General features: G+C 54.9%; 2 protein-coding genes across 4 annotated transcripts; one reads left to right on the forward strand and one right to left on the reverse strand.

The window, feature by feature from the left end:
* Nucleotides 1–883: 883 nt before the first annotated feature.
* Nucleotides 884–15,086, reverse strand: ZNF7 (zinc finger protein 7). 3 transcript variants are annotated; one of them, XM_058659456.1, is made up of 4 exons: nt 14,783–15,086; nt 14,329–14,455; nt 7,703–7,816; nt 884–2,718 (listed from the first exon to the last, which is right to left on the reverse strand). In XM_058659456.1, the coding sequence occupies exons 1-4, from the start codon at nt 14,981–14,983 to the stop codon at nt 953–955; spliced, it is 2,208 nt and encodes a 735-aa protein (XP_058515439.1). In that variant the 5' UTR covers nt 14,984–15,086; the 3' UTR covers nt 884–952. The 3 variants fall into 3 exon arrangements, with proteins under 3 accessions (XP_058515439.1, XP_058515438.1, XP_058515440.1); XM_058659455.1 differs by having other exon boundaries at nt 7,703–7,819; nt 14,783–15,084; XM_058659457.1 differs by lacking the exon at nt 7,703–7,816 and having other exon boundaries at nt 14,783–15,085.
* Nucleotides 15,087–18,781: 3,695 nt separating this feature from the next.
* On the forward strand, nt 18,782–20,262 carry RPL8 (ribosomal protein L8). The gene is made up of 5 exons (XM_004580780.4): nt 18,782–18,969; nt 19,238–19,379; nt 19,454–19,672; nt 19,824–19,939; nt 20,081–20,262. The coding sequence occupies exons 1-5, from the start codon at nt 18,832–18,834 to the stop codon at nt 20,237–20,239; spliced, it is 774 nt and encodes a 257-aa protein (XP_004580837.1). The 5' UTR covers nt 18,782–18,831; the 3' UTR covers nt 20,240–20,262.
* The last annotated feature ends 2,617 nt before the right edge of the window (nt 20,263–22,879 follow it).

The raw sequence follows: 22,879 nt of genomic DNA on the forward strand, positions 1-22,879 counted from the left end.
AGCCCAAGACTGGGCTTGCAGGGAAAAACATCCTAGGAACTGTGGTCACTTGCTCAGCATAGCAGGGCCTTTCTCCTGCCTCCCCATCGGCTGAAAGTACCTGGGGTCTCCCCTGTAAAGTCAGAACTACACATGGCACCATGTCAGGACGTGGGCTTTATTCAGTGGTTTATTTGGCAAATAAACACAGCCCAATTCTGAACTGTTCCAACATTCTGTCAATATAAATAATCCCATATAAAACGGCACGATAGCATAGTGGTTAAAGTCCTTACCTTGAATGCGCCCCGGCATCTCATATGGGCACCGGTTCTAATCCCAGCAGCTCCACTTCCCATCCAGCTCCCTGCTTGTGGCCTGGGAGGGCAGTTGAGGACGGCCCAAAGCCTTGGGACCCTGCACCCATGTGGGAAACCCGGAAGAGGTTCCTGGCTCCTGGCTTTGGATTGGCTCAGCTCCAATTGTTGCAGCCGTTTAGGGAGTGAATCATCAGATGGAAGATCTTCCTGTCTCTCCTCTTTGTACATCTGCCTTTCCAATAAAATAAATAAATCTTAAAAAAAAAATTGTTGGGCCCAGCACGATAGGGTAGTGGCTAGTCTTCACCTTGCACATACCAGCATTCCATATGGACACCAGTTCTAATCCCGGTGGCTCAACTTCCCAACTAGCTCCCTGCTTGTGGTTTGGGAAAGGAGTCGAGGATGGCTCAAAGCTTTGGGACCCTATACCCACATGGGAGACCTAGAAGAGGCTCCGGGTCCTGGCTTCAGATCAACTCAGCTCTGGCTACTGTGGCCACTTGGGGAATGAATCAGCGGATGGAAGATCTTTCTGTCTCTCCTCCTTTCTGTATATCTAACTTTCCAATAATAATAATAATAAAAACTAAAAAAAACCCCAGCAGGTTAAGGCTATAGATTTATTCACATTTACACAGATCACTGGTCTATCACATGTGAATTTTCTGATGCTGAGTAAGCCTCGAGCTCCGGTTAAAAGCTTTGCCACAGTCACTGCATTTATACGGCTTCTCCCCTGTGTGGATTCTCTGATGTATAACGAGGTGTGAGCGCCACCGGAATATCTTTTCACAGTCTGCACACTGATGTAGTTTCTTTACTGTGCTGACTTTTTTGCGGCTCATGAAGGTGGACCCCTCCAGGGTGCTCCCGTACTCACAGGACCACTGGGCTCGCATATGGATTCTCTGGTGCTCAATGAGGTAAGAGCTCCTGCTGAAGGCCTTCCCACACTCACTGCATTCGTAGGGCTTCACTCCTGCATGAATGATCTGGTGTTGGAACAGGGTCGAGTTCTGACTGAAGGCTTTTCCACACTCGCTGCATTTGTAGGGTCTCTCCCCAGTGTGGACCCTCTGGTGTATGGTGAGCTGTGTGCTCATGCTGAAGGCTTTCCCACACTGCAGGCATTCATAGGGCTTCTCTCCCTTATGGATTCTCTGATGGTAAATGAGGCTGGAGCTCTGACTGAAAGCTTTTCCACAGTCATTACACACGTATGGCTTCTCCCCAGTGTGGATTCGCTGATGCTGAATAAGGTGTGAGCCCTGGACAAAGCCTTTTCCACAATCATCACACTTAAACGGCTTCTCTCCAGTGTGAGTTCTCTGGTGGCGAATGAGCCGAGAGCTACAGCCAAACGCCTTTGTACACTTGTTGCATTTGTAAGGTTTCTCTCCAGTGTGGACCAACTGGTGCTGACTGAGCCGAGAGACCCATCTGAAAGCTTTCCCACACTCGCCACATTTAAACGGCTTCTCCACAGAGGGAATTCTCAGGGGTGGGCCTGAGCTTGGTCCATCAGAGGTTCTTGAGATTTGAGATTTCTCCCCAGCATGCATCCTCTGATGTTGAACCAGAGTAGAGCTCTGGCTGAAGGCCTTCCCACACTCCTTGCACTGGAAGGGCCTCTCTCCTGTGTGGGTCCTCTGGTGTCTGACCAGCTGTGACTGCTGACTGAAGGCCTTCCCGCACTCCTTGCACTGGAAGGGCCTCTCTCCCGTGTGGGTTCTCTGGTGGTGGATGAGGCTTGAGCTCTGACCAAAGGCTTTTCCACATTCCTCACACCTATAGGGCTTCTCGCCTGTATGAATTCTTTGATGCTGAATAAGTTTTGAGCTCAGCCGGAATGCTTTTCCACACTCGATGCACTTAAACGGCTTCTCTCCAGTGTGGATTCGCTGATGCTGAGTAAGCTGTGAGCACAGCCTGAAGCCTTTGCCACACTCCTCACATGCATACGGCTTCTCACTGTGGCCGTCACTGCGAAGTGTGCCCAGCAGGCAGGCCTTCCGGCACTCCTGGCATCTGCCAGGCCTCCTGTGAAGCTGCACGGCCCAGGGCAGAGCAGCAGCCACAGTGCACCGGAATCCTCTGCCACAGGCGTCACAGCTCTGCCAAGGGCTCTCTGCCTCTGTGCTCTCACTGCAGCCAGGCTGGCCCCGCTGGGCGGCGTCTGTGCTGAGGGGCTTGGGAGCTTCAGACCCCTTGCTCAAACAGCTTTTCTGGATGAGTGGGATCCTCACTCCCAGCCCAAAGCTGCATGGATGGCTCTCTGACCAGACCTCAGTGTCTTTACAACCAAGACCTCGAGGAAAACCCTGTGGTTGTGCTGTGACCATCGTTGTGTGGGCTTCTGGTTTGAGAGAGACTGGGTCCCCAATGGCCTCTCCGTAGTCAGTCCTGCTCACAGAATCTGAAAGGAACAGAAAATTCTACTGTTCCTCAGGTCCTAAGCTCAGAGAGTAACAGCCCAAGACAGACTGCAGTGAGCACCACGACAGCCCACGTGGGACGCCTGTGACACTTCGCAGAGCCTGGAAAGCTGGGTTCACACATTCATTAGACAACACTGAAGCACATGCTGTGGACTAGGCAGGGTGCCGAGAGCCACAGAGAGCTCCATCGTCCAGGGCCTGGGGAGGCAAAACAGACCAGAGCAGTAGAGGGTGGGACATTTACTAAGCAAGCCCAGGATGAGAGGCCAGGACACGGGTGTGAGCCGAGGCAGGAGTGAGGGCAGGAGTGAATGAGAGCAGGGGCAGGAATGAGTGGGGGCAGAAAGAGTATGAGTGAGGGTAGCGTGAGAAAAGGCACAGTGAGTGAGGGCAGAAGTTGAGTAAGGGCAGAGTGAGTGAGGGCAGAAGAGCTGTGAGGGTAGAGTGAGAAAAGGCAGAGTGAGTGAGGGCAGTGAGTGAGGGCAGAAGTTGAGTAAGGGCTGAGTGAGCGAGTGTTGTGGACTTAGCATTCGTTAAGCTGAGCACTCAGGAATTGGGCCTGCAGCTAAAAGCACCTGGTCTAATCAGACTCATTAGCATCCTATGGTTCTGTTAAAGGGCCTGGAGGGAAAGAGTATATAAGGAGTAATAAAGCCAGGCATCAGAGAGACTTCCACCATCTCTGGTCTCCCTCTGGTGCTTCATGCCCAGACCTTCACCATGTCCAAGTTACTGGCTCTGCTGGCCAGAACAAGCGAGGGCTGAGTGAATGAGGGAACGGTGAGTAAGGGCAGGAGTTGAGTAACGGCAGAGTGAGTGAGGGCAGAGATGACAAGGGCCTTATGGGGCAGCACAGAAGAAGCTACGTGCCCAGGCCAGTCCCAGTTGTTTCCTGAGCAGGACCTTCGACTTCTGGCTGCCTCCTCCAGTTTCTGAGCCCCTCCTACCAACACAGACCCTGCTGGTTCCCTAACTTAAGTCTCTGCACCCACTGACCCACATTTCCTGATTAGTCCCCTCACTCCCCAGGTCTGACCTTTGCTTTCTTTTGGAATCTCTAGACAATCCCAGCCTCTCTTCTGCTTTCAGACACCAAGAACAGACTCCCCTCGCTAACCCTGTTTGGACCACAGTCATGCACACCTGACTGGATTCCATCCCACAGCCCGAGCTCCAGCTTTGCTGTCATGCTCAATGCTAGTGACCAACAGAGCAGCAGGAAGCAGCCTCCTGGGTGGACAAATGAGAATCGTTCCTCCATTACCCTTCTTCCATGCCCCCCCCCAACCCTACACCTGCTACAGTGACTGAGTACCCCCGCCCTAACCCTGCACACTGGAGTCAGGGGCTGCAGCTTGGCCATGAGAGGAAGGCGGCAGTTCAGGGCTGCCCTAGTGAGGGTCTTTCCACCCAATGTGCCACAGGGATGCGCCAAGTCAGACAGAGACGCTAAGTCCCTAGGCCTGGTCCTTGCCCACACACTCATGACCACAGTGCACCTGCTGCCAACAGGGCTTGATCAGCCTCTCGAGGAAGCAGGACACAGAGCCACGCAGCATGCCCTGCTCCCTGCTGCCCCTGCCTCTGAGGCAGACCCCTAAGAGAGCCAGACAGCACACAGCTGAGTTGGATATCGTCCATGGAACAGTGTGGTTCAGAACACACCGAGCAGGCAAGGAGACTGTCCCAAAGCACCCAGCTGTGACTGTGTTCCCAACTCCAGCTCCCTATCACTGGTGTGTGAAAAGCAACCTAACACCCAGATGTAGTTCTAGGCTCCCAGATTCTGCTGGCCCAGCGTCAGCTGTCACAGCCTTTTCGGAGAATGAATCAGCAGAGGGAAGACCTCAGTCTAACTTTGAACAAGGGGCCAGCAATACGGTGTCCGGACAAGCCATATGGGCACTGGTGTGACTCCTGGCTGCTCCATGTTCAGTCCAGCTTCCTGCTAACGTGCCTGGGAAAGCAGCAGACAGCGTCCCAAGTGCTGCAGAAGGCGCCAGAAAGCTCCGGGCTCCCGACTCCACCCTGACCCAGCTCCTGGCTCTGACTTAGCCTGGCTCCTGGCATTTTTTATTTTTAAAGATTATTTTTATTAGAAAGGCAGGTATACAGAGAGGAGGAGACACAGAGAGGAAGATCTTCTGTCTGCTGATTCACTCCCCAAGTGACCGCAACGTTCAGAGCTGAGCCGATCCAAAGCTAGGAACCTGGAGCTCTTCCAGGTCTCCCACGCGGGTGCAGGATCCCAAGGCTTTGGGCTGTCATCTATTGCTTTTCCAGGCCCAAAGCAGGGAGCTGGATGGGAAGTGGGGCCGCTAGGATTAGAATTGGTGCCCATATGGGATTCCAGCCATTCAAGGTGGGATACTTTAGCCACTAGGCTATTGCACCAGGCCCTATTTATTTATTTATAAAGATTTATTTACTTTATCAAAAAATCAGATTTCTAGAGAGAAGGAGAGACAGAAAGATCTTCCATCCATTGCTTCCCTCCCCAAGCAGCCACAACGGCCAGAGCTGAGCTGATCTGAAGCTAGGAGCCAGGAGCTTCTTCCTGGTCTATCACACGGGTATAGGGTCCCAAATCTTTGGACCGTTCTCTACTGCTTTCCCAGGAAGCTGGAAGGGAAATGCAGCTACAAACCGGCACCCACAAGCAAGGACTTTAGCTGCTAGGCTACTGCACTGCGTCCACGGGGCTGCATTTTAACTGACACCCCCGATCCAGCCCGCAGCAGCTTTCTTCCCACACAAGGGTGAGGAAGAATGCAAACTGGAAAGCCACGTAGGGAAGGTAAAGTGGGGTGGATCCATGGAGGCTGAGGGTATGCCAAGCGCTCCTGACCACCCTCCTGACACCACAACACACACAGTAGGTCCGCATGATATTTTAAACAAACTGTTCCCCCAAACTCATGCAAGAGTGGGAGCCACCTGAGGAAGACCTTAGGTCGCTGGGGCTGCTCAGGAAGGGTAGGCAGGCCTTGTGCCACCCTGGGGTGTCTCTGGCTTCTGCCTGAAGCACGTCACCACCGTGACACCACCCACTGTGTGGTCTTTATCAGAGGCCAAGCAAGTGGGGCCAGTAACCTTGGATTTACATGTCTGAGCCCAACAACCTGTTTCCTTTCTAAAGCACCGGTTGTTCTAAAGAACAACGCACGTGCACTGGAAAGGTCCTGCTAGGCACCTGCGCGTGGCACGAGATGTGTGTCCCAGGAAGTAGCAATCCTGCAGGTTCCACCAACACTGCCATAGTGCCGTGAGGACACAGGTGGAAGGGGGCAACCTTCATTCCTGCTACCAGATACACGAACTCCTGTGCTCCACACGGGGTACGCAGCCAACAGCAGCTGAGAAGGAAACAGACCACATGGGCCGACATTGGACAAGCAGGGGCTGTTAGGACTGAATGATCACCCACTCTAACCCTACACACACTACAGTGAGTGAGCACCCACCCTAACTACACACTACAGTGAGTGAGCACCCACCCTAACTACACACTACAGTGAGTGAGCACCCACCCTAACTACACATACTACAGTGAGTGAACACCCACCCTAATTACACACTACAGTGAGTGAACACCCACCCTAATTACACACGACAGTGAGTGAACACCCACCCTAACTACACACTACAGTGAGTGAACACCCACCCTAACTACACACTACAGTGAGTGAACACCCACCCTAACTACACACTACAGTGAGTGAACACCCACCCTAACTACACACTACAGTGAATGAACATACACCCTAACTACACACTACAGTGAATGAACATACACCCTAACTACACATACTACAGTGAGTGAGCACCCACCCTAATTACACACTACAGTGAGTGAACACCCACCCTAATTACACACTACAGTGAGTGAACACCCACCCTAATTACACACTACAGTGAGTGAACACCCACCCTAACTACACACACTACAGTGAGTGAACACCCACCCTAACTACACACACTACAGTGAGTGAACACCCACCCTAACTACACACTACAGTGAGTGAACACCCACCCTAACTACACACACTACAGTGAGTGAACACCCACCCTAACTACACACACTACAGTGAGTGAACATACACCCTAACTACACACTACAGTGAGTGAACACCCACCCTAACTACACACACTACAGTGAGTGAACACCCACCCTAACTACACACACTACAGTGAGTGAACACACACCCTAACTACACACTACAGTGAGTGAACACCCACCCTAACTACACACTACAGTGAGTGAACACCCACCCTAACTACACACTACAGTGAGTGAACACCCACCCTAACTACACACTACAGTGAGTGAACACCCACCCTAACTACACTGTATAGTAACTGTCACCCTAACCCTAATTCTTCACATGTTAACATCAAACTTCTTCCGAATTAGCTTTGCTTAGGCCCCAGTTGACAAGGCCACAGGCTGACTCCTAGTTTTACACTAATAGAAGAGAGCTGCTATGAACACGGGTAGTGATAGCACCCTACGTCAGTCTGATGATTTCTGGAAAACACAAGACAGTTTAAGAGGCATGAAAGGGTCCCTTCCAAGAGCCTTCATGTAGAGCCCCTCCCTGCACCCTGACTGCAGCCTCTGCTCCACGGCCAGGAGACTGCGGGTGTCTCCTGCCCCAGCCACCTGGCTTGTGGCGACGCCAGAATCCCCTGACAGGCAGGGGACACGTCTACCTGCTGAGAGCCAAGTTCAACGCTTCATCTGCATCTTCAGATTTGTTGATTTGTTTAAGAAAGCATCAGTCTCACCAGAAACAGAAGATATAGAGTGACATGTGCATGCTTTACTGCCGTTGGTCTCTCCTCAGGCGGCCCATCCCCACAGCGCCGTGGCACCTCCTGTCTGCAGGCAGCACAGGTAGCACCCGGCTTGGCCCTGGGGACATGCCCAGCCTCCTCCTCAGCCAAGGGCCCACAGCTCACCTGTCCTGGGGCTCCTTGATGCCTCTGTCCTCTCCTCTTCCTGCAGGTCAAGCACCCATGGCTCCTGTCCCCGTTCTAGTCGGGAGATCAGCTCAGGCTTGAAGACCAGGAATCCTGCTGTGTGCGGCAGAGAGAGACACTAGGAGCACAGCTCGGAGATGGGGCAGGCCTCAGCCCCTTGGCCTCCAGGGGCAGGGGCTGGAGGGCTGGGCACAGGCAGACTCTGCACAGGCAGTGGGCAGACAGGACGCTCCCGGCACACTGCAGCCCTTCTGTGCAATCTGTCTGGACTCCCACAATCTCCAGGGGTTCCAATCAATACATTTCTGCATAAACAGGCCAGCTACACTCCAACACTTCACTCAGAGACATTCAAGAGGTAGGGGTGGTGAAAAAAAATAAGAAAAAACAGAAATGGGCAAAGACGACTCTGAGTCAGTGACCTTCCAGTCTGCAATCCCTGTGCACAGAACCCCTTCCTCAACGTGTGCAAAGTGGGAGGACTGTGCATGCCTACCTGGCCATCTACCTTCACTGCCTGTCAGGAATGTCGGCCAGGCTCTGGGGAGGCTCCCACGGGTCTGCAGCCTCCACGCTCAAGCCCCTGGATGCAGGCAGGACCACCCAATAGCACAGCACACGGGGGCAGAGAAACATCTGTGCCCAGCTGCGATGGGGTCACGGAAGTGCAAAGACCACCAGCACAGGACCCAAATACACCTGGTGTGAAACTGACCACACAGGGTCAGTGCTTCAGGGTGGTCGTCTAATCTTCCCCATGTGTGCCGGTTTGATTCCCGGCTGCTCCACTTCCCATCCAGCCCGTTTATGTTCTGGGAGAGCAGAGGGTAGCTCATGCGCTTTCCTTGCACCCATGTGGGAGACCCGGAAAGGATCCTGGCTCTGGACCACCCAGCTCCAGCCACTGCAGGCACGTGGGGGATGAACCAGTGCTCAGATCTCTGTAAATCTGGCTTTCAAATAGAAACAAAGAAATCTTAGAAGGAAGGAAGGGAGGGAGGGAGGGAGTGAATTACACAAAGGCATCTCAGAACAGGAATAAGGACTACGGGGCAATTGTGTTTATTATGGGGCAAACTCCATAGAATGCAACAGAAGTAATATGTGAAGGTAACACCTTCTATTTGACAATAGATTTACTAGAAACAGCCATACAACATGAACAAGGTTAACTATTCTTCTCAAAAGTTGTTAACAAAACAATAGAACCCAAATAAAAGGAACAAGATAATAAATGGTGAGGATTCAGCAAAACAGACATATAATAACAATACCAACCTCCTCCACTACAAAAAAAATTTAGCAAAGTTGGACTTAGCAAAATCCTTAGCAAAGGATTAACCAGTTTGTACAAAAAAGAATAGTATGGGGCCTGGCGTGGCAGCCTGGCAGCTAAAGTCCTTGTTTTGCACGGACTGGGATCCCATGTGTGTGCTGGTTCTAATACTGGCATCCCACTTCCCATCCTGCTCCCTGCTTGTGGCCTGGAAAGCAGTTGAGGATGGCCCAAAGCCTTGGGACCCTGCACTCATGTGGGAGACCTGGAAGAGGCTCCTGATTCCTGGCTTCAGATTGGCTCAGCTCTAGCTGTTGTGGCCACCTGGGGAATGAATCAGGATGGAGGATTGCACCCCCCCTATATCTAAGTTTCCAATAAAAATAAATAAATCTTTAAAAAAATGTTGTATGAAATGGGGGAATCAGGAGTAATCCTAACAACCTCTTAACAGGAGGTCAAGCGCATAGAGCAGGGAGGGGTCCCCAGAGTGGAGCAGGCGGACAGGAGGAGGCTTTTATCCCAAGCCTGAAGACTCCTAGATCCTCACCAAGGACTATCAGTATGAGCACCGAGGACTACATCCCTACTGCCAAGGAGACCACGGGGAAATGCAGTGCCTTTGGAGACCAAGAACTCTGAGGTCACCCACCCCCAATTGGAGCTACCACATGGGATGGAAGAAGCCCAAGTCCTGCCTTGCAGGATCCAAGGTCATTGGAGCAACAGCCAGGATCCCTGAGCGGTCCGCAGAAACCGAAGAACAATAAACTTCCTTCAGGACTAGGGAGAGGAGCTTTCTCTGGTCCTTGTCTGCTTCCAATTTTGGGTCCCCACCCTCTCTGGCAATGACCATCAGGATCGCTCCAGAAACCCCTCATAACAAACAAACAAACAAAACTAGAATAGATAGACAGAGAACAAGGAAAGCTTAGAAACAGACAGGATACGGTCAGCGGGGATGCACTTATAACTCACTGGGTGGGACACAAAGATTAATTACTCCTCACTGGGGTATGGAAGATTTCTCTGCACACCCCTCCTAAACATGCTCACCTAAACTGTTGACATATATCCTGTTAGAATTATAGAGTTAGACCACCTGAAAAACAGCCAGGTTCAGCAAAAACATGCTTCAATGCTATAAACTGCTAAAGCCTAAAATTAAAATAGGCATGAGACAGCTGAATAGCAATCTAAGCCATTTTAAGGTGTATAGAACACGGTTGAATATAAACCAAAATTGAAATGTCTATGAAGAAGTCACAGGTTGTGGTTGAGAACCTGCATTTTCCTATTAACATATTGGTTAATCAGTACCATGTCAATTAATGCCACAATGTTGTAAATGGTTGGAAATATTATGTTGGGGCTTTTAATTGATTGGGATGATACTCTGCCGGCTCTACCTTCAGACCAGAGATGGTCTCACCAAGAAACCATTGAACTTACCAGGACAATAAGATGCTGGACTTTATGCTTGGTAAATACCTCCAATGAAAGAATGTCAACTGAATTTGAACTATGGAAATGCAACAAGGTGGAGCAATCCACCATGGGGGGAGGGTGTGGGGAGGGGCGGGGGAATCCCAGTGCATAAAAAATGTATCACATAATGCAATGTAATTAATTTTTTTTTAAAAGATTTATTCAGTTTATTACAAAGTCAGATATACACAGAGGAGGAGAGACAGAGAGGAAGATCTTCTATCCGATGATTCACTCCCCAAGTGAGCCACAACGGGCCGGTGCGCGCCGATCCGATGCCGGGAACCTGGAACTTCTTCCGGGTCTCCCACGCGGGTGCAGGGTCCCAATGCATTGGGCCGTCCTCAACTGCTTTCCCAGGCCACAAGCAGGGAGCTGGATGGGAAGTGGAGCTGCCGGGATTAGAACCGGCACCCATGTGGGATCCCGGGGCTTTCAAGGTGAGGACTTCTAGCCGCTAGGCCACGCCGCCGGGCCCAATGTAATTAATTTAAAAAAATGAAATACAAAAAAAAAAAAAAGTTGAAGGACCGTCTCGGGCTCTGTCCTGGAGACTCACAGTCTGCTGCGTCTCTAGTTGAGGAAGATGTTTCTTTGTAGGGGGTATCATGGGCTATTCCATTTTACATTGTGATGTTTATTTTGTGTATCTTACATTGTTTAGGTGGGAAACAGTGTATGCATGAAACTCAAAAAAAAAATAATAAATGTTGTATGATTTGTGGCAAAAACCAATCAAGGTTAGCACAGTGACCTTGTCTCCTAAATTCCTCCAGAATTAGAGAGAGACAGCAGAAGCTGTCCAGCTTGCTTCATGAACCCTGCAGGCCAAATGCCACTTGCCAAAATGTCAAAATTATACAAAGAAAATTAAAAAAAAGTCTAAGTCATTTTTGTTAATGAATAGGGATATAAAAATCCAAAATGAAATACTGGCCAGCTGAGTCCAAAATTTACTTGTAAATACCATGGTTGAGGCAGGTTTCATTCTGGGAATAGGAAAAAAACCCATCAAATGTAATTTTACTATCCCAATTTTAAGAACTGTGTGATTGTCTTGATAGGTAAGGACCTCCCATACTTCTCTGGATCTGTTCCCCATAGGACTGGTACAGCTGTGCCACGCTCGATCCAGTGTCTAGTAACGCATCTGCAGGCGTGGTGAAAGACGGCCCACAGGCTAGGGAGGCACTCATGTAGGAGACCAGGAAAGGCTCCTGGCTCCTAGCTCCAGCCTGGCCCAGTCCTGACCACTGTGGTCATTGGGGAGTGAACCAGAGGATGGAAGACCTCTCCCTCTCTCACTTTCTCCTCTCCTCCATCTCTCTCTCTCTCTCTCTCTCTCTCTCTCTCTCTCTCTCTCTCTCTCTCTCTCTCTCTCTCTCTCTCCCTCTCTCACACACACACACACCCCCAACTTATGAAAATAAATCAAGAGTGCAATAAGCCTCAGAGGCCCTGCTGACCATCATGCTGGCCATGGCCAAGGTGGCTGGGAGGCATCAAGCTCTCAGTCACTAAACCTCCTGATGTGGACACAGCCAGTGAAGAGACCCAGCTGACCATCACGCTGGCCAAGGTGGGCTCCACCAGCCCTCGGAAGCCGACAGCAATGCTGTACAGTGACAGCAACCAGCTAACCCTCTACCAACAAGAGCCAGAGCGCACATCTGTACGAGAGATCACTGCTTCAAGGGGCGGATCAAGACCCACCCTCCGGGCCTGGCGGCGTGGCCTAGCGGCTAAAGTCCTTGCCTTGAACACCCCGGCATCCCATATGGGCACCGGTTCTAATCCTGGCAGCTCCACTTCCCATCCAGCTCCCTGCTTGTGGCCTGGGAAAGCAGTCGAGGACGGCCCAATGCTTTGGGACCCTGCACCCGCATGGGAGACCCGGAAGAGGTTCCTGGTTCCCGGCATCGGATCGGCACAGCACCGGCCGTTGTGGCTCACTTGGGGAGTGAATCATCGGACAGAGGATTTTCCTCTCTGTCTCTCCTCCTCTCGGTATATCTGACTTTGTAATACAATAAATAAATCTTAAAAAATAATACTATAAAAGACCCACCCTCCACATAACCACAAATTCAGTGCCAGAGTCCCACTGGGACTTCAGGGGTACCCAGTGGAGCTGATCCAGAGGACTGGCTGCGAGGCAAGGCAACTGTATCAATGAGCAGTGGGCAAGGATGAAATTTCAAATGTAAGTTCAAATGCTCAACTCAAAAGGCAAAACTTACACATCTCAGTATTGTTAAAATTAGACCAGAGCACAGGGAGAGCTATTTACAAATCCCTACACATCATGACCACATCTGGAGGACCCCAGCCACACATGTCCTGACACACTTCCCCATCTAACCCGGACACGGACACATCATGAGCTTGTGTCATTAGCAAATACCATGGCCTGTGTGCAGACACACTCCACTATTGCACAAATGAACTCAGCCAAGGCAGTCCCAACTACCTCTCTGGTTATGAGAGCTACACGACCTGAAAACACATGTGCCTGGTTACATGAGCTGCCATGGCCTGAACACACATGCACAAGGTTACATGAGCTGCCATGGCCTGCACACATGTGTACAAGGATACATGAGCTAACATGGCCTGCACACACATGTACAAGGTTACATGAGCTGCCATGGCCTGAACACACATGTACAAGGTTACATGAGCTAACATGGCCTGCACACGTGTACAAGGTTACATGAGCTGCCATGGCCTGAACACACGTGTACAAGGTTACATGAGCTAACATGGCCTGCACACACGTGTACAAGGTTACATGAGCTAACATGGCCTGAACACACGTGTACAAGGTTACATGAGCTAAAATGGCCTGCACACACGTGTACAAGGTTACATGAGCTAACATGGCCTGAACACACGTGTACAAGGTTACATGAGCTAACATGGCCTGCACACACATGTACAAGGTTACATGAGCTAAAATGGCCTGCACACACGTGTACAAGGTTACATGAGCTAACATGGCCTGAACACACGTGTACAAGGTTACATGAGCTAACATGGCCTGCACACACGTGTACAAGGTTACATGAGCTAACATGGCCTGAACACACGTGTACAAGGTTACATGAGCTAACATGGCCTGCACACACGTGTACAAGGTTACATGAGCTGCCATGGCCTGCACACACATGTACAAGGTTACATGAGCTAAAATGGCCTGCACACGTGTACAAGGTTACATGAGCTAACATGGCCTGCACACACGTGGACTCAGCCCGACTTACTCAGGTCTTTATTCTGCAGCTGCCATTAGCTTCCTCCCACGATACATTCTACATTTGTTCTTTGTCTCAATCATGTCCTAAAAGCTGGCACTGAAGCAAGGAGCTGCTATAGGAGCAGAACTATGGGAAATGCTGCAGCTGTTGAAGAAGCAGTGGCAGGGATGCAGCCCATGAGTGTCACACATGCACTCCCTCCCAAGGCTGAACCCCACAGAGCACTTCTCAGGAGACTGCAGCGGTGACGTCTGTAGAGGCAGAATGGGAGCCCACTGAGGCAGGACAAGCAGGGCAAGGGAACAGCCTGACAGCATCTGGGCAGCCCTCAGAGGCCTTCGCGGTCACTCCTTGCTCCTCCAGTTGGCAATCATTTCATGTTTGGATTCTATTCACAATAGCCTCGAGATTTAAAAATGAAAAAAAGGTTTTATTAGCTCTGGAATTCTGCCTACCCCTGGAGCTCAGTGCTGACATACAAAGTCTGGAACCTGCCTGCCGTCACAGGCCCAAGGCCCACTCAGCTTCCACACCCCCAACCGCTGTCAGGGGCCTGTCCGGGCAAGTCCAAGGGGAAGCCTCACCTAGTCCAGCCACACTGTTGTGGTTCTCCAGCATCACCTCCCTGTACAGGGCCCTCTGGCCAGGGTCTAGACACTGCCACTCCTCACGGGAGAAGTGCACGGCCACGTCGCCAAACGTCACCGCCTCCTGCAATGACACAACCCATGCCGTGGGATCCCTGAGGGCAGGCCCCCTTGGCACTACTTCAGGGTCCCTGGGTGCTAGCCACCCTTGGGCACCACCTCAGGGCAGGCAGGCTCTAAGCATGTACAAAGACAGCAACAGGTTCTTCAGGCTGTAAAATCCTGAGGCAGCTACTGTCTGGGAGAAAGGGGCCCCGGCTATGGTAGCATTACACCCTCCCCTTAACGCCCCAGGTGATTCTGGTCTGTGTGGTCTGTCTTCCACCCAGGAAAAGAAGCAAAGGGTGCGGGGCTGAGCCTGGCAAGGGCCATGTGGAGTCAGCATCCCTACCATGAGTGGGGTGGGTGGATATCCACATGTCCTGCACAACCTGTGGAAGAGGAGGAGAGGGTCAGAGGCTGGGGTGCCGAGGTCCTGACTTTCAGGCTCCTTCCGTGGTACAATGACAGGGGTTCTGAGCCGGACAGGAGAGTGTGCCAAGCAGCCACTACCCCGTGGAATAACCTGACCCCCCCGTGATGGAAGCACCATTCACTCCATCACCATGGAGTGGCTGTGCCAGGCCCGCCCCTTGGCAACAAGGGTGCAACAACAGAGGCCACACCCTGCCTTCACTCCTAGTGGGGGAAGGTGCTGTGACACACGCAGGTGCACCTGGAGGGGGAGGCGCTGACACACACACTCAGGTGCACTTGGAGGGAGAGGTGTTGACACAAGCAGGTGCACCTGGAGGGACGGCAATGACACGCAGGTGCACCTGGAGGGGGAATGTGCTGACACATGCGCTGGTGCACCTGGAGGGGGAACACGCTGACACACACGCAGGTGCACCTGGAGGGGGAACACGCTGACACACACGCTGGTGCACCTGGAGGGGGAACACGCTGACACACACGCAGGTGCACCTGGAGGGGGAACACGCTGACACACACGCAGGTGCACCTGGAGGGGGAACACGCTGACACACACGCAGGTGCACCTGGAGGGGGAACACGCTGACACACACGCAGGTGCACCTGGAGGGGAAACGTGCTGACACACACGCAGGTGCACCTGGAGGGGGAACACGCTGACACACACGCAGGTGCACCTGGAGGGGGAACACGCTGACACACACGCAGGTGCACCTGGAGGGGGAACACGCTGACACACGCGCAGGTGCACCTGGAGGGGGAACACGCTGACACACGCGCAGGTGCACCTGGAGGGGGAACACGCTGACACACGCGCTGGTGCACCTGGAGGGGGAACACGCTGACACATGCACAGGTGCACCTGGAGGGGGAACATGCTGTGACACACGCGCAGGTGCACCTGGAGGGGGAACATGCTGTGACACACACGCAGGTGCACCTGGAGGGGGAACACGCTGACACACACGCAGGTGCACCTGGAGGGGGAACACGCTGACACACACGCAGGTGCACCTGGAGGGGGAACACGCTGACACACACGCAGGTGCACCTGGAGGGGGAACATGCTGACACACACGCAGGTGCACCTGGAGAGGGAACATGCTGACACACACGCAGGTGCACCTGGAGGGGGAACATGCTGTGACACACACGCAGGTGCACCTGGAGAAGGAACATGCTGACACACACGCAGGTGCACCTGGAGGGGGGATGTGCTGACAGTCATGCACAAAGACAAGTGCATCGAGCTTGACTTAGGTCACTTTCTCGGGAACTAGGCCAGCATGTGAGGCGCTGCAGATGGGCTCAGACGACAGGGTGACCAGAGGCCAGAGGAGGGACACGAGCGGCCTCGGGTCACAGTTCCCTGTCCCCCAGGTGCTCCCGGGAGGCGGGCGCGCTGCGTGTGGAAGCCCGAGGTCTCCAGCACGGAACGCGGCACGAGCCTAGCGCTGAAGGCTGCACTGGGCGCACCTCGCTCCTCCGGCTCTGCACGGCCGCCTCAGCAGGGCGGAGGGCGCGGCGTCCACTCACCCGGCCAGAGCAGCGGCCGCGGCCCTCAGACACTCCGCGCCGCCGGGAACGAGCCTCGCACACGCCGAGCCTCGCACACGCCGCGCCCCGCCGACTTCCGGCCCTTCTGGGCCGCTCGGAGGCCCGCACGGCTCGGCGGCTTCCGGTTCCGCCTCCGGGATTCCGATCAAGAGGCGTGGCTGATGACAGGAGGGCGGGGCTCGGCCCATCGGAGGGGCGGGGTCTGTGTGGGGGCGGTGCTCGGCTCGCAGGAGGAGACGAGGAATGAACCACCAGTTTCTCTCTTTTTATAATTCTGTCTTTCAATAAAAGACAGGGGCCTGGGAAGGGGCGGGGCTTCCAGGGTGCCGGCAGTGGAACTCTCCTGTCAGGGTGAGGGTTCGAGTCCGGGTCCGGGTCTGTGCCGTCCGCCCTGGTCCCGCGCCGTGTGGGATGCAGGAGCAGCGCGGCGGCGACAGGCCCGGCCCTCCTGTCCCCATCAGCCGGGGGACAGCGTCCTTCAGCGCCTGGCCTGCTGGGAGTGCCGCTGGCCGTGCGTCAAGTTCTGCAGGGCTGGAGTTGATTCGGCATCCCAGGCTCGCTGCGCCGGCTCCCCTCACCAAGGCACTGGCCCACCGTGGACCCTGCTGCCCCAGCGCCCTGTACCCCCTGCCCCCGGCTGCAGCATGAGACCCTCCCTGCTGTCAGCCTTCGCCCTGGTTCTCTCGCCTGGGCCTCGCATTCACTCCGCTCTCCTGTCTACTGAACATGGGCAGTGTGGGCCTGCTGACATCTGGCCCAGGGCAGCAAGGCATGGGGGCGGGAGGGGACAGCTGGGATTCCCAGGCACCGCCAGAGGGGGTCGGACCCAGACCCCTGAATGGGGTGGAAAAGCGGGACTGGGACCCACGCCATGCAAGGACTGCTGGGTCATCCAGCAAGCCATGACCACACTGTGAGGAGAAGCCCGCCAAGTGTGAAAAAGAAAATGATTTATTTTATTGAAAGAATTATAAAAAGAGAGAAACTGGTGGTTCATTCCTCAAATGGCTGCAATGGCCAGAACCGGGTCCATCTGAAGCCAGGAGCCAGGAGGAGCTGCACTGGGGTCTCCCAGGCGCAGGTGGCGGCCAAAGCACGTGTCCCATCCTCCACTGCTTGCCCAGGCTGGAGGGAGCTGGACCTGCGCCATGTAGGCTGCTGGCACCAAGGGTCCCACCTGTCAAGCAGCACAAACCTGGCTGTGGGCCAGTCCCACGTGCTAAGCACGTGGCCTGTTCCCAGAAGACCCAGGGCTTCAGGTCAGCAGCAAAGCTCGAGCTGAGCGCAGCAAGGAGGGGTCCCCTCCCGAGGCTCACTCAACCCCGCAGGTGGCATGAAGGCCAGATCAGTCTTGTCTCTGAAGCGACACTGCTTTCTCATTTATTTGAGGGGAGGGCATCATGGCACAGCAAGTCAGCTGTCTCCTGGTACCCCACAGCCCACTGCGGAGTACCTGGCTGAGTCCACTGTCCCATGAGGCTGCCAGCAAGGGGCCGGGCCAAGTCCACTGTTCCACGAGGCTGTCATCAGGACCGGGCAGGAGGAGCCTCCTGGTGTGCAGTCCAGGGCCAGCAGGCCGGGTGCTGGCTGCAGCAGCTACAGCCGGACACGTCTCAGCCCAGGAGTGCCGGGCCCACCAAGGGCCCCTCTTGGGCTGTGCCCAGCGGGGATCGTTCCTCAGGCCCACGTCCCTCCCTCTGCCCTGTTCTGCTGACCCAGGACCCTCTCAGCCAGCCTGGAGGTCGGGGTCCCTGGCTGTTTCCCCTCCCGCAGGCCCTAGGCAGAATGGGGGTGCCACGACAGGGAACCTAGGGGCAAGGTCCACGCTAGGTGCCCGGATCGGAGGTGGACGCTGCGATGCTGATGAAGGTGGGGTCCTCTCCACCCGAACCCGCGGTGAGATGTTGGGGTGTAGCATGGGAAGACCTCGGGATTCCCTCCTCAGGACCGAGCTCCTGTCTGTCCACGCTGACCCACCCACAGTGACGCCGGGTAGTTGCCCACACCCCGCGCCGGCCGCAGGACTTCCCAGTGCGCCTGCGTAGACCCCTTCGCGGCCGGGAGGGCCGTGCGGTCCCGAGGGACTTCACTTCCCAGCGTGCACCGCGGCCGGAAAGGCGCCGCGGCCTCGGCCCCGCCCCGGAAGATAAGGCGGCTGGCGGGGGAGAGTTTCCTCTTTCTGCCCGTCTTGTGAGCAGGTAGGTTGTTTGCGGCGGCTGTCGTCCCTTGCGTCCATCCGCGTCCATCCGCGTCCATCCGCGTCCATCCGCGTCTATCCGCGTCCGTCCGCTCCCACCCTCCTCCCGGATCGCCCCTCGCGCCCACCCTCCTCCCGGGGCGCCCACCCGCGTCCCTCGCGCCCTGCCGCTCCCGGGGCGCTCACCCCGAGCCTCCCGCAGACGCAGCGCCATGGGCCGAGTGATCCGCGGGCAGCGCAAGGGCGCGGGCTCCGTGTTCCGCGCGCACGTGAAGCACCGCAAGGGCGCCGCCCGCCTGCGCGCCGTGGACTTCGCCGAGCGGCACGGCTACATCAAGGGCATCGTGAAGGTGGGGACGGAGGGCAGGGGACGGCAGGGAGGGTGGGATGGCCGGGGGGACGGCAGGGAGGGCAGGGTGGCTGAGGGACAGCGGGGGACGGCCAGGGCAGCGGTCAGGGAGGGCAGGGGGACAGGAAGGGAAGAGAGGGGAGCATGGGGCAGCTGGGGGAACAGCAGCAGGGACGGTGGGAGGGGATGGAGGGTGGACAGGGGTCAGCGCGGTCAGCGACAGCAGAGGGTGGGCCGTCGACGCGGCCCTCACCCCACACCGCCCGCAGGACATCATCCACGACCCGGGCCGCGGTGCGCCCCTCGCCAAGGTGGTGTTCCGAGACCCGTACCGGTTCAAGAAGCGCACCGAGCTGTTCATCGCCGCCGAGGGCATCCACACGGGCCAGTTCGTGTATTGTGGCAAGAAGGGTGCGTGTGCGGGCGGGCAGTGGGCTCCCGGGCTGCGCTGACCGGTGCCCGCTGACCGGCCCGCCCGCCCGCAGCCCAGCTCAACATCGGCAACGTGCTCCCGGTGGGCACCATGCCCGAGGGCACCATCGTGTGCTGCCTGGAGGAGAAGCCCGGGGACCGTGGCAAGCTGGCCCGCGCTTCCGGCAACTACGCCACGGTCATCTCGCACAACCCCGAGACCAAGAAGACGCGGGTGAAGCTGCCCTCGGGCTCCAAGAAGGTCATCTCGTCGGCCAACAGGGCGGTCGTCGGTGCGTGTGGGCCGGGGTAGGGGGACAGCGACAGCCTGAGCCCTCTCCAGGATGAGGGACAGCGTGAGCGCTCTCCGGGGAGGCGGACAGCATGAGTCTTCCGGGTGGACCTGGCCCTCCCGCTGACCGCGTCCACCCTGCCCTCCCGCAGGGGTGGTGGCCGGCGGCGGCCGCATCGACAAGCCCATCCTCAAGGCTGGCAGAGCCTACCACAAATACAAGGCGAAGCGAAACTGCTGGCCGCGTGTGCGCGGAGTGGCCATGAACGTGAGTGGGCTGGGGGGCCTCAGCTGCCCTGACCCTGTAACCCATGCTCACCCTGTGGTCCGAACCTGGCCCTGTACCCACCCTTCCCCTAAAGCCCTGCCCTCGCCCGGTGACCCACTCACCCTGACTCTCTGCTTGCAGCCCGTGGAGCACCCCTTCGGAGGCGGCAACCACCAGCACATCGGGAAGCCGTCTACCATCCGCAGGGACGCCCCGGCCGGCCGCAAGGTGGGCCTCATCGCGGCCCGGCGCACCGGGCGGCTCCGGGGAACCAAGACTGTGCAGGAGAAGGAGAACTAGTGGGAATAAAGTGCTTCCTGCCAGCGCTGCGCCCGAGTCGTTCCTGGGTGTGTGACTGAGGGTTACAGTGTGAGAGACTCGGTGCAGTGCCCAAGTCACTGCTGGGGTGTGAGAGAAATTGGGAATGTGACAGAAACTGCGAGAGTGTGAAAGATTGTCAGAGAACTAGTGGGAGTAAAGTGCTTCCTGTTAGTGCTGCGCCGGAGTCACTGCTGGGTTGTGTGTCTGCTCCCCACATCACTGCTGGGGGTGTGTGACTGTCAGCCCCTTGACCACCCAGGGCTGGGGAGCCTCACAGTATGGAAGAGTGGCCGGGTGGGGTGTGTTTCCTTGTCTGTCCCTGGAGTGCATGGCCGGTGGGGGGGGTATATCCGCGTCTGCTCCTGACTAGGCCATGTGAGCATGAGTGGCAGCGCAGTCCCCTTACTGGACTGGCTTTCTCCTGGCCTGAGGCCTCTCCGCCCCCTGCGGGCTTAGGGAGCTGATCAAAGTCCTCACCTGGGATGCGCCAGTTCTAATTCCAGCAGCCCCGCTTCCCATCCAGCTCCCTGCTTGTGACCTGGGAGGGTAGTCTGAGGACGACCCAGAGCCTTGGGACCATGCACTTGTGTGGGAGACCGGTGGGGGAGTGGCTCCTGGCTTCAGGTCAGCACAGCAGCCGCTTTGTCCATTTGGGGAGTCTGATCGGACAGAAAATCTATATCACTTTACAGTAAAAATTAATCTTTAGAAAATGTAAGTCAGTTGTAAAAATTCAGAAAATGTCCTGGCTATAATGTAATGGGTAAGGTCCTCCCCTTGAACGTGCTGGGCTCCTGTATGGGTGCCGGTTCTAATCCCTGCAGCTCCACTTCCCATCCACCTCCCTCCTGTGGGCTGGGACCCAGAGCCTCTGCACCCTGCACCCGCATGCAGGAAAGAAGTTCCTTGCTCCTGGCTTCAGATTAGTTGAGCTCCGGCTGTTGTGGTCACTTGGGGAGTGAATTATTGGCCGGAAGATCTTCCTCTGTCTCTCCTCTCTGTACACCTGCCTTTCTTCAAAATCTTTTTTTAAAAAGTATGTAAGCCAACTTTTCACAAAAGAAGACCGCAACTGGGATTGCCAGTTCTAATTTTACATCTTCGTTTTTCAAGCAATAAAGTGTGTGGTGAGTTTGCTCAGCCCCACCCCGCCAAGCAGCATGCTTGGGCCTAGTTTACTTTTAACCCTGCACACCTCCTGACACCTTATCCGTGAATATCAACCCTAACCCTAGGGTATGCCTAGGTCTGTAACTTTGTGCTCCAACTCTTCCTGTATTTTTGAAAAAGACGTCTGCTGGTTCATTCACTAAGTGGCCCCAGAAACTTCAGGACACAAGGAATTGGATAGAAATGGAGCACTTGGGACTTGAACCCTAATCAGCACCACATGGGATGGAGGTGCTTCCAGGTGGAGAATTTGCTAGTTGAGCAGTTGCATGGTCCCCATTCATTCCTTTCCACCTCTCAGCTTGTGTAGTCCTCTTGTGAATGTTGCGGCTTTTAAAAAGCTTTGAAAGGCGGAAGGGGAGGGAGAGAGACTGTCCATTTGCTGGTTCACTCTGCACATGATTGCAGTGGCCAAGCTGGACCAGGCCAGAGCCAGAAGGTAGAGGTTCCAGCTGCATCGCTCATCGTGGCAGGAACCCTGGGCTCCTGCACTGTGCTCTTGCCTTCAGACACGTGGGTCAGAGCCGGGCAGCAGGGACTCGAGCCACTGCTCAGCTCTGCCATGCTGGTGTCGCTGACTCACACCGTTGGACCCAGGGCCTCTGTCTTGTGCAGAGTGAGGCTTGTGGTAGCGTTGGCTTTCACAACACGTTCCTGACAGGCACAATGGTTCAGCTCCCCCAGGTGCTGCCAACACTTCCTGAGAGACTACCGTGTCTTCTCCTGTTCCTCACAATTATTCCTGTTTCCTCATGTTCTCCACCAGTGGGCATCCCGTTTCCTGGCCTTCCACGTGTGTTGTCTTCTCAATACGGCCTACTTACATGTACTTCACGTTTCTTTGAAATGCTTGATTCCTTTATCTGATCTCCTAGAACATAACTTATATTCTTTATTTTTAGTGTCTGTTTTTAAGAGTTTGTGTATATTCTGCATGTCTTTGTTGCACGTGTCTGCAAGATGTGTTACTGCATGCCTTTTAACTTCGGTGGCTTGTAGAGACTTTGGGGGGAGGGGCGTGTCCTGCCTCGTGCGTTCTGTTCAGACGTTTAGCTCTGTAGCTTTTCTGGCCTTCTTTGCTGCTGACTCTGGTTTGTCTGTGGTCACCTCTTCCTGCACGTTCACTTGTCATCACCACAGCCCTGAGAGGTCTTTAACAGATAGGGCCTATCCTGCCTGCCTTTCTTCTTAGCATTGCCTTGTTAATCTTGAATAATTCTTTATTAATTTATTTTTGTTTGAAAAGCAGATTTACAGAAAGAGAGGTACATAGAGAGATCTTCCATCTACCAGTTCACTCTCTAAATGATCCCAATGGCTAGGCCTGAGCCCATCCGAAGCCAGGAGCCAGGAGCTTCTTCTGGGTCTCCCACGTGGGTGCAGGGTCCTAATGCTTTGGGCCATCCTCGACTGCTTTCCCATGACAAACAGGGAGCTGGACGGGAAGTG

Source organism: Ochotona princeps, unplaced genomic scaffold (assembly GCF_030435755.1).
Source record: "Ochotona princeps isolate mOchPri1 unplaced genomic scaffold, mOchPri1.hap1 HAP1_SCAFFOLD_121, whole genome shotgun sequence".
NCBI lineage: Eukaryota > Metazoa > Chordata > Mammalia > Lagomorpha > Ochotonidae > Ochotona > Ochotona princeps.